The 12,229-nt window shown below is 34.0% G+C and overlaps 1 protein-coding gene across 4 annotated transcripts in view; it reads left to right on the forward strand.

Annotated features, from left to right (window-relative positions):
* The window catches only part of AKAP6 (A-kinase anchoring protein 6), a 262,821-nt gene that overhangs the window by 212,164 nt on the left and 38,428 nt on the right, over positions 1-12,229 (forward strand). For all 4 annotated transcript variants that reach the window (XM_026710926.2, XM_087921878.1, XM_087921879.1 and 1 more), the window contains 2 exons: positions 2,343-2,489; positions 6,758-6,982. In XM_026710926.2, coding sequence (XP_026566711.2) covers positions 2,343-2,489; positions 6,758-6,982 — 372 coding nt within the window. The remainder of the gene's footprint in view (positions 1-2,342; positions 2,490-6,757; positions 6,983-12,229) is intronic.

Here is a 12,229-nt window from a genome sequence, read left to right on the forward strand (position 1 = left end):
GCAAAATATAAATGATATTCATGTGCGGTGCAAATGAAAGATTAAAATATGAAATTAACAATATGCAAACATATTCATGCAAATACTGAGGATCTATTAGCTGAAAGAATGATTTCACACCTTCCTTGTTTTCTGCTAAGTACCATCCAATTATATTTTTGTTTTGTTTTGTCGGGCAACATGTTTGGATCTGACAAAAACATCCATGTTTCAAATGTTCTTTAGTTTACTTTGACTTTGCTGTAGTTTCTTCTGGTTTTAAGTTTTTTTCTTTCAACAGCAGCAGAAGGAACTTGCTAATAGACAAGTGTGATTGATATGACACTTTTAAATGCTTTTTCGGGATAATTGTGTTTTGTACTAGTATCTAAATACATATTATCACTGTTTCTTTAAAACAGAAAAATAATGTGCATATGAATGTGTGTGTGTATATGTGTGTGTGTGTATGTGTGTGACAGAGACAGAGAAAAAAAAGTATCCAGTCATAGGTTGTTGTTGGGTGTTGTTGTTTTTGTCAAGTAAACTGTCTGTGGTTTGCTCACGTTTATTTCAGACTCTTCCAAATTGGCTAAGGTATCTGTGGGAGGAGGAGTGATCTGCACTTTATATGTTGAACATAAATTACATCATAATGCAATTGATGTGTGTCATTTGCACAGTGATATCATAACATGTGATATTATTATGGCTTCTGTGCATAAACAGAGTGTAAAACCAGGTGATACAGGATTTTCCACGCTTATAACTTCCAAGGGTAGAAGAATTGAAGTTCTCAAAATTGGTGACTACAATTGGGAATCTGGGTTGCACCAATGGAGGAAAGTTGCTATAAGAGCAGTCTAGGCATTTGGTAGCTTTCTGTGGATTCTGCAATACAAAGTATGAGATCCAAAGTAAAATCACCATATTTTGCATGCTCACTGAAACATTAATTTTAGTTTCTCAGGCAGTAAACTCCTTTTTTGTGTTCATAGTAAACTTTTTTCTAAGTCAAGATGCCTTCAAACAGAATAGAAAATTGTACCATTGGGCCCTTCAAGACAATGCTTGAGCTAATGAGCTATCCATGAATTATTTTACCTATAATCCAGTGGTGGGATTCAAATTTTTTTGCTACCAGTTCTGTGGGCATGGCACGGTGGGCCTGGCAGGGGAAGGATACTGTAAAATCCCCAATCAGAGGTGATATTTGCAGGTTCTCCGAACTACTCAAAATTTCCACTACTGGTTCTCCAGAACTGGTCAGAACCTGCTGAATACCACCTCTGCTATATTCCCATGTTGAGTGAGTCAGTCATATGCTTCCAAACAAAACATTGTCCTGGTTACCTGGCCAACTGTGCCTGCTCTTTAAAAGATCCAGTGGAAAGCAAATGACTATTTGTATAGTCATAAACTAAGGCTAGAGGGACATGTGAATATGCTCAGATTATGATATGGACTGAAATTTGTTGGCAAATGTAAAAGTATTTTAAAATGCAATTAAAATTCATATGCCCTTGAATAGGATAAAGTTACTCGCTGGATCCCAGCCAAAAAAACCATTTGTATGCGGGAACATGAAAAAAAATGTTTCTCCCAAGAATTGAGAGATATAAGGAAATTTATAAACATCACCTTTAAAAAGGTTCTGTATAAATATATTTTCCTGTTATAAGTGAATTATTTTCATTGACTTGAATTAGAATTGGGAACCAAATGAATGCGGAAACCCTACTGAACAGAGTTGGAAGCTATCTTTAGGTCACAGTTGTCTTCATTTTGTTGGTATAATTTTAAAAGACATTTGGAAGTACATGAATTACATAATAGTGACATCATATTCAGTCCAGAGTGCAGAGAAGAGCAACAAAGATGATTAGGGGACTGGAGGCTAAAACATGAAGGATCTGGGCATGGCTAGTCTAATGAAGGGAAGGACCAGAGGGAGACATGATGGCAATGTTCCAATATTTGAGGACCTGTTACAGAGAGGTGGGGGGGTCCACCTATTTTCCCAAGCACCTGAAGAACAGATAAGAAATAATGGATGGAAACTGATTAAGGAGAGATTCAACCTAAAAATAAGGAAAAATTTTCTGGTGGTAAGAACAATCAACCAATGGAACAGTTTGCCTTCAGAAATTGTGGGAGCTTCATCACTGGAAGCTTTCAAGAAGCAACTGGACTGCTATCTGTCAGAAATGGTATAGGGTTTGCTGCTCAACCAGCGGGTTGGACTAGATTACCTACAAGGGCCCTCCCAACTCTGTTATTCTGTTCCTCTTACTTTCTAATATTATATTTTAATTAAAGGTATTTTTCTATAACTAACTCATCTTTTTTTTTTTTCATTTTAGCGGTACAGTGTAGAAATGTCAATCAGACATCCCAAAAAGATGGAATTGCTGAGTAAAGTGGAAGCTCTGAAGAGAAGTGATGTTTTACTACCAAGTGATCTCCTTGAAAAAGTGGATTCAATTAATGAAAAATGGGAACTGCTTGGGGTATTTGCATTTTTATTACTGTTTGTGGGTTCTAGGTCCTTTTTCTGTGTCTTAAAGTGTGCTCTGTATCTGATTTCCAATATGAAACTCAAATAGCTCTTTCATTCAATTCACTAGATACATTTCAAACATACTATTATCAAAAAAAGATATTTTTTCTAGGCTGTTTTTTTAATTCTATGTTTGTGCCTGGTCTGACTTTAACAATTTTAGTACTTTAATACAGAAAAAAATGTAAGTAAAATATGCCATATATAATGGGTATGCACCAAGTCAGCTCTAATACAGTGTACACTATAATACAGATATACATGGACTGTCATACTTGAGTGAATATTAATAGAATTTATTCTGAAGGTACATGTTAGAGACATCTACTCTTTAACTATTTATTATACCCTAAAGATGAAAAGTGGGGGTGTCACTACATATTTCAGGTCATACTGATGCTGCAGAAAACAAATGTGCAAATAATGCACCAATCTGAAATCGCAACTCTGAGGGTAGCAATCAGGATGTGTTTCATAGTGACATGTGCAGCTCATGTTTGACAAGAAGTAAACAAAAAAGTAAACATTTTATATAATTCATTTCATGCTATAATAGTCCCACTGTCAACCAAATGTGAGATTCTAACAACATCTGCAGCACACTCTTAACCAAATACCAATAAGGCATTATGTCAGAAGCAATTGCCAATTGCTGAAAGGTACAGTATGTGAGAGGACAAATGTGTTTCTCCTCTCCATTCCTTCCCTTAATTGGTGTCACTCAAGATCAAAGGTCAGGTAACTTTACAAACTAAATGATAAAGTCATAGGTAAGCAATAATTTTACAAAAAGTTCTACACTTTCAGACTTGGAAATAATAGCCTTAAAAACAATGATTGCAACCCCATATCACTGTATCCATCTCCTGCAAAAAATAGTTTCAATGCAGTGTGATTCAGCTACACATAAACAATAACAATAGTCATAAAAATCAGAATAATGAGAGGAAAAATAAGTAACACAAGACAGCACTCTCATACAATTCACAATCAGAAAGAGGGTTAATCAGTTCTGAATTCCAGTCCAAATTCAAGTTCCAGGAGTTGCAAGTCAAAAGATTCTGTTCTACATACCTGCTGATTACAATTCTGATGACAATGGCAGAGAAAACGAACAAAGAGGCACATGTGGGAGCATATTGCTTTTTAAATCACATTCCAGAAGATAGCACTTTGAATTGACCTTACAGTCAAACTAGGTATTAATTAAATGAAATAAGAATGGAATAATACGTTCTGAAAAACATTCTCATCAGTTTCTATATCAGCTACCATTTTTGATACATCGTGTAGACAAGATCACATGTAATGTTTTCAGTAATTAATATATGACCAAGAATGCTTCATGCAGAGATCCACTTCTCAGACTTCTGCACTGAAGGTTTTAGGTTCAGCCAACCACACAAAAAGCCAATTCCTGTACATCAATTCCTGTACATCACTTTTCATGAATCAAAATATATTTTGAAAAATTGCACTTTTAGATTGCGACATTTAAATACTGCAATATAAAAATGCAATATTTTATTGGGAGAAAAGTTTCTGTCCTTAATAGTTACAAAATATTCCCTGATGCCAATCTCTGTGGACCAATGATGTTTCCATAGTTTTGGAAATATTATTAAACACAGCCTGCACATATTTGCCTCTGTCCATTGGCCACCTATTACTTAACTGAAAACACTCAAACTGGAAAAAGAATTACATATACTATGCTGAATGGGTGGATATTTGATATGATGAACTTTGATAGCATTGATCATCTGCTGAGGGTGGCATAAGATTATGTTTCCAACAGCTGCTTGAGGTATTCCTGAGTTTTTAATCATATTCAGCAGCAATAGTACTTCTAATTCTGTTTCATTCTGTTTCTTTTGTTTTCATTAGGAAGAAGCAATCCCCATGTCATATAAAATTTCTCTATCCAAGTCCCTTCCACGAGCAAGGTAGATGCTGTGTGATGTGGAAAGGACTATTTTATATCAAACTCAAGCTCCCCTTGGGCATACAAAATTAATTGTTCATCTTTTTAAATCAGTGCATTTCAAGACAATTCCAAATTCTTGGTTACCCAAAAGCATATACAGTCAGTCAGAAAAGCAATTAATCAACTTTCCTTCATTAAAATAATCAGATTTTAAAACAGAAATAAAAGACTACTCTGCCATTTAAAATGAATTTTAAAGGTCCTTTCTTTTTCTATCAAGAAGCAATTTTATATTACTTTTTCAAATTAATTTCTGCATTTACAAAAAAAAAAGTTGCTTTTTCTTCTTAAATGAAATTTCACGTCTAATGAGCAGTTTTTGATGGAGTTTTCTTTAATTTAATAAGAAAAACTGTGGAAACTAACAATACCATGCATACTGTTTAATTGGCATGATTACTTTTAATTGGCATAAAAAATTAAAGACAAGGATTTTAACTTCTAACAATGGTAAAATAGAGAGATATGGTTTTTAATATTACTTTCATCTAAGGTGAACAGTGTGGAATGGAAATACATTAGAATGAAATGTCAGTGGTGCGTACAGTTTAATCTGTGAAATTTTGTCCCCTGTGCTGAATATTACTCAGTCTCAATTGCATATTAAACAACCCTATCAAGGCAGGCATTGGCATCTGCTGTGCTGACACAAATTGTGAATTAAATGAAATTGATGTCCTCTGTCGTATATTTATGAAGACGGACCATTCTCTGAAGTATTCTGTTTATGAAGAATTTATGATTGCAAACTGTTCCAGAACAAAAAAGTGGCAATAAATTCTTTTTTGTGACCCTTCCCACCAAGGGCATTGATTTCACCTCCTGCTGCTACTTTTGTTACAGTGTAAAAACAATAGCTAAAGCTGGATTCCACTGAGAGCCTTCAAATTATCAATATCTGAGCCATCAAAATAGAAGGGTGTTGCCAAGAATGCTTGTTTTATTCCGTTACGATCTCCCAAATACATTATTTGCACAATGTTTGAGAATAGATGAATATCTGTTGATTTAATTCAGTATGTATTTCAAAGCCTATTGTTAGGTTGTTAAATTCTCAAAACACTCATTTCCCATTTCACTGATTTGAATGGGACTCATCCTAACTTATTCTCCCTTTAATAATCGGTTGATTATTGCAGGCGAAGAAGGTTTAACTTTTGGAAGCCTTGATAGCAATAACTCCAATTACAATGCAACCATTCACCTAATTTTAATGAGTGGTCCTTGGTGCTCTCTGAGATTGCTTGTTTTCTTTCAAACATTTCATTACCTTAACTAGGTAATATCATCAGGGCTAGTAAGGAGTGCTATTTACTGTCAGTTTATATTATGGTGTCTTGCCTGTCTGCATGGGTTGGGGTGATCTGAAGACCCCTCATTTCAACCCTGAGCTACAAATATTCTCTTTACAGATACATAATTTTAAGGTATTTTGAGTCATTGTAATTACAGTCAAAACCAAGTCTTTAATGCCTCCAATTTGGCTATTAGTTAATTATGTATGCAAAATTAGAGGTGATGATGACTGTGACTATTATCCCACATCATTAGGGTATATCTAACACAGAGACACACAGAAAATTCTAAAGAAAGATAAGTAATAATACTGAATAGAAAAGTAGGTTCTCAGTCATAGGTCTACTTGCAGTTTTTTGGATCTAAATCAGTTCTTACTGAAACACTTCTATAGGAAAAACAAGTGGCACTGAGATGAATTGAGATTACTAGATTTTGCTTTAACTAAGCCATCATTGTTTGCTTTCGGCTTTTGTGAGAATCAAATCTCAGTGATCAGCAAATTATATAAGTCCAGTATTGTGGCGACTTCAAATCATAAGTTAACATCTATGTTTCAGCTGTGTATAACACTTTTGACTATATATCTGTGGTAGGTATTTTAACACAGCCAGAATATTATACCCATAAGCTTCTATTGATGACCAAACTTCTTTGAAAATTGTTCATCCAAAAGCAATTCAGTTATCTATATGGGCTCAGATAGTATTTTGATAGGTCTATTAGAAATATACTAAAAATATTAAAACCTATTCTGTATCTATTTACCTGGGATTGAGCCATGCTGAATTCAACAGAATATTCTTTTTAAAAAAACATGCATAAGATAAATCAGGAGTTAGAGCAACTAATTCGGTTGCTTTCGAGCCAGTGGTTAGCTGTTACATACTTTAGAACCTTAGATTAATCTATGTTTTCTTTCTGTGTTGCATTAGAAAACTCTACAAGAGAAGATTCAAGAATCACTGGTGGGGCACAGTGGGTTAGGAGCACGTGACTTGCTTTCCCCTGAAAGTGGCAACCTAGTAAGGCAGCTGGAGGTCAGAATCAAAGAATTGAAAGGGTGGCTGAGAGATACTGAGCTTTTTATCTTCAATTCCTGTCTGAGGCAAGAAAATGAAGGAACAATGAATGCGGAGAAGCAACTGCAGTACTTTAAGGTAATAAAAAAGCATTGATGCAAATTGGGTTGATTTTTGGAACAATATAAAATATGAAATGCATGTATGTTTAAGTACTTCTACCTGAATATTCAGTTGTGAACATATAATTTCTGCCCATTTATATGAAGACATTGCCTTTTTTGTAACAGAACTTAATTTTAGAAATAAATCTTTCTATACATAAACATTTGCAAGGACCAAACTAATTTCAGTTTTACATCCTGGCTCCTTATAACTGTCTCATAGCATTCAGTACTGAATTCTGTATACTCCATCCAGCTTAATGAAGACTCATTGTGTGATTTTTAGTAGTAAATTACTCTTGCATAAGTTTAGCATACATAAGCGAAAAAGGAAAAACCATGCAGCTGGTTTTGTATTAGTATAGTACTGTAACCAATTGATAGAAGTGAACCAGCGCCTTTGCTAGATAGGTTGAGATTTGACGTTAGTTGTTGCCCACTAGCCAATATTCTGGCACAGATTAAGTTTTGTTAATCAACAAAAATGTTGACCAAGGATAGCAATTCTGACAGCAGAATGTATCATAATAATTGTATTGTTTTATCCACATCATAACAATGTAAAAGCATAACAGAAGTCATAACTGAGCACATATGGGAGGATCATACTTGATTTTTGGGTACACTCAGAAATGGGGGGTGGGGGGTGGTTTAAGGGAACATGCAACATTGTGCCATGTTGTCCCATTTTGTCCCATCTTGCCTTATAGTAGATGAGTGCTGCTGGGAAGAGTGTCTAAAGGAGTGACTTTTGTGATATGGCAGCAGATCAGGCCATAGTATTAAAGACTCAGTTTCAACTATTCATTTTATCCTCAAAGTAATCAAGTTGCAAAAATACCTGTTGATCAGGTCCTACGTTAATCATTATTATTCAGTTCATTAATAATTAAGATGTGCTTCATATATTATTCCTTTAAAAATTAAAATTAAACAATCAGATTATAGAGGATAATTATACATTGGCTACAGTGAGTACCCATATTCTTTGCAGAGGTATACTGTAGGTCCAATCTTCTAGCCTCCTTTGTCTCATTAAATTTAATGTCAGGATAAAAAAGTTTTCAAATCAAATTCCTACAAGACCCTTTAAGCAAGATAAAAGCTGATGTATTTAACATTACAAAATATATAATGCATATATTTTCAATAATTTTTTTAGAAAATTTTCAAGAACTTGGAATTTAATTTAGCAAAAAATACAATAATAATGGATTTGTCTATGATATATGAACCATAATTTCAGAATAATTTTTCATATTATATTCTGACAGACAGTATTTATAATATTTGTAGACAAACATTTATTATGCAAAACATAATTCTTTAATTTTTTTGGCTTTCATTTTGCATTGTAAAAAAATAAAATTTGAAAAAAGGAATTGATCATTATTCAAAGATTCTAAAACTGTATAGTAATATAACTTGTTGAGAAAATATCACTTCAAACTTTTAAACATCTTAATTTATACGTTAAGTAGTTGACTTACTTGGCTTATACAACTGAGACCAGAATTTCCATTGCTGCGCAAGACGGTTGCTAAATGAGTTATGACCCATTTTACAACTGTTTATACCATGTTTGTTAAGCAAATCACTGCAGTTAAGTGACTCTTCTGGTTAATCCTGTGGTTAAGTAAATTTGGCTTGCCCCATTGACTTTGCTTGTTGGAAACCAAACACCATATATATACATTGGTTGCCAGGCACTTGAATTTTGTCCAGACTGTGGGGTGCTATAATGGTGGCACAGTGGTTAGAATGCGGTATTGTAGGCTAACTCTGCTGATTGCCAGGGATTTGATCCTCACCGGCTAAAGGTTGATAAAGGTTGGTAAAATGAGGATCCAGATTGGGGAGGGGGGCAATATGTTGAGTCTGTAAACTGCTTAGAGAAGGCTATAGAGCAATGTGAAGTCTAAGTGCTATTGCTTTAAGTCATAACTCACTTTTTTCAGTACCTTGTGACTTCAAATAGTTGCTCAACTAATGTTTGTAAGTTGAATACTACCTGTACGGTAAATGTGTCAGAACTTTTCAGAAGACTAAATAGGAGGATGAATTCAGTGTTAAAACTACAAGGATTTCCACTCTTTTAGAGTGTATTTAGCTGAAAACATTTTCAAGTCTTCTGGAACAATTTGCTCAAACTGCAGATATCTAGAGAAGTGCTGGATACAAATAAGTAGTAGAATTAGATCCACAGATAAACTCCGTACACTCCCTCAATACACTCCAGGAGGAAAAGCAGGATATAAATCTAAAATATAACTGTAAAAAATAAATACATGGTTGTTTTTTTTAGCTCATCCAGTGAAGGAGAACTTGTTATTTCTTGAGGTAATTAGTCACAATCAAATCGTTCTAACTGCCAGGATAAGTTTCCTAACATTCCCTCAGAACCTGACTTCTTGTAATTCATATCTTGCGTCCTGTTCTTTGGATCAATGGAAATTGACCATTTTCCGCATTGTATCCTTTTAAGTATTTGTAGAGTTCTACCATGTGTCCTTTCAGACTTCTGAAACTTCAACCTGCAGTTGCCCATACCTTAAATCTTTCTTTGTAGAACTTCATTTTTAGTTGACACTCCCTACTGAGTCACATTTCCCCCCCCCCTTTTTTTTTTTTTGCAGCCATGGCATATTAGAGTTTAGTTTGTCATCAAGTTTGTATGCCAAGACCTTTTTGAAAGATACTATCTGTATTCCCTATCTTTGCATTTACATCTTTTACATTTCATTAATTTTATTTCTCAAATCTGTCTTCTGAAATATTGGCTATTCAGTCCAATTGGGGACTGGATAGCTTTTGTTCCATTTCTTCATTTAATAAAAATGTTGAGGAGTTACAAGAACAAGACCAATCCCAGCACCTACTCCCAACTTAACGAGGAACCATTCATGAGCACTATTTGGATTTTCTTTGTTATTTAACTTTCACTTAACTAGTTTACTAATCAAAATGCCATAGACTATTTATTTAAATATCTTGCTGATCTCAAGAAGCATTATGTATAAAGCATACCCACAATTTACTGATGAAATTATCTAATAAAAAATGAAATAAAATTAACCTAGCACACCAGTGCTGATTTCCTCTAATGACCACATTCTTTTCAAATTCCTTCTGATCAATCACTTTATACCATGCAAGAAATTTCCCATGGCTGGCTATCACATTATTGATCTATGTTTCTTCTATTCTCTTTTAACAGGATAGAAACAACATTTGCTGTTTTCTAATCATCTGGCATATTGCCAGTTATTCACTTTGTAGTATTTTCATTTCTCTTTTCAGTCCACTTGAATGGACTATAAGTGTAGGTAAGAACAATACCTGAGACCATTAACTTGTTTTTTTCTCTTATACTTAAAATTTACATTTAACACAGTCCCTAAGGAAACAAATGAATCACCTTTAAGTAAATGTCCGGTTTTAAAAGCATTGTTGCATACTGATTTTTATGAGCCAATTATCTATCCTACAAATAACTAAGAATAAGCAACAAAATAATAAAACAGAATATATTTAAATATAATACCAATTTATAAATTCAGGACAAAAACTTTATATAGCAAGTAATATAAGCTGTTATAATTCTTCTTAAAGTGTGATCCCTTGATCCTCCAAAAGTAATCACATTCTGAAAAGAAACACTTTGACAATTCAGACTAAGCAGAAATGTGTGACATGATTTAGAAATGATACACTAAACTTTAAGGATTAATTGATTGATCATGTGTGGTCAGGTTGGTGTCACTATTAACAACTACATAGACAGATCTTCTCAAAGAAGATCTGCTCCTGTCCTCCCCCTTTTGATCTTCCAAAGATGCACTCTTGATCCTCCAAAGGTAATCACATACTGTAATCAAGTTCATCCTCCTTGCTGATGGTTCTCTTCTTCTTATCTTTCTTTCCTTTCCTTGCATTGTTATCATCTCAAGAGAACTTCACATAATGTGTCCAAAACATAATAATTTGAGACTGGGCCTTTGAGTCTCAAGTGGATACCTGGATCCATTTGTTCAGTGATTCATTTTTTTTTTCATTTTCTTGGGTATCCACATTTATAAGTATTATTTTTCTCCTGCTTCTTCACTGTCCAATTTTTGCTTCAGCAACATGTCACAAGGAAAACCTTTCCCTGCACAATTCAGATCTTTGTAAGTATGGACATGTCAATGGCATCTGAATATTCAACCTCAAACTTTTTACTGTGGACCTCACCCCATTTTAAGAGGTCCTTAAAGGGGGCGTGCATAAGCATACCAGCATGCCTACCACCCCTGTTTTACTGTCCCCATTTATCTGTATTTACTTCATTTCATGTTCATATCTATACTTGTTATCTTGTATATGTTTGACAAACAAACAAATAAATATCTTTCCTTCATTATTACCCTCTTAAATGCTAGTTCTGTAGCATATTTCTTGACTCCAGGCTTTCTTTCTTTTATTTTATTTAACCCCACCTTTATTATTTTTCTAAATAATCAAGGTGATGAACATACCTAATATTCTTTCCTCTTTCTCATTTTCCCAGAACAACAACCCTGCGAGGGGAGTTAGGCAGAGAGAGAGAGTGACTGACCCAAGTTGGTCATCCAGCTGGTTTTTCATGTCTAAGGCAGGACTAGAACTCACAGTCATCCAATTTCTAAACTGGTGCCTTAACTATTAGACCAAACTGGCTGTTGTTGGTAGTCAGTCCTAAAGATAGCAGCACGTCAATATATTTAATGTTAATAATATATGGCTGATTGCTGTACCTGTTAAGTAGATTGATGTTTTAATAGATTGATAAAATTATATTTTTATTCTAGTGGGACATAGTGATAGCTGCCAACACTTCAGTAATAATATACAGAATTTGTATCTATTAGAATTGTCTTCCAGAATAACTTAATCTTCATATTAAGTTATATGATTAGAATTTTAATAGATTTTTCCCAGTGTACTATAATGGACTACTAATAACATAGGAACAAGTACTAAATATCAGTACATTAGCATAGCACTAGCATTAGATCCTCCCATGCTATGTAGCATAGATATCATCACAATAAAGAATATTCTTTAAATAAGAATGGTTTAAAAAGTAAAAACAATTTAAAACTTTACAACTTAGCATAAGATGTAACATAGAGAATTTTTTTTTAAAAGCATGTTTGGTTAATCATTCAGGACATCTCTGTCTATATGTTATACTTCTGGA

Source organism: Pseudonaja textilis, chromosome 1 (genome assembly GCF_049901715.1).
Source record: "Pseudonaja textilis isolate UNSWEBS1 chromosome 1, rPseTex1.2, whole genome shotgun sequence".
NCBI classification, from domain to species: domain Eukaryota; kingdom Metazoa; phylum Chordata; class Lepidosauria; order Squamata; family Elapidae; genus Pseudonaja; species Pseudonaja textilis.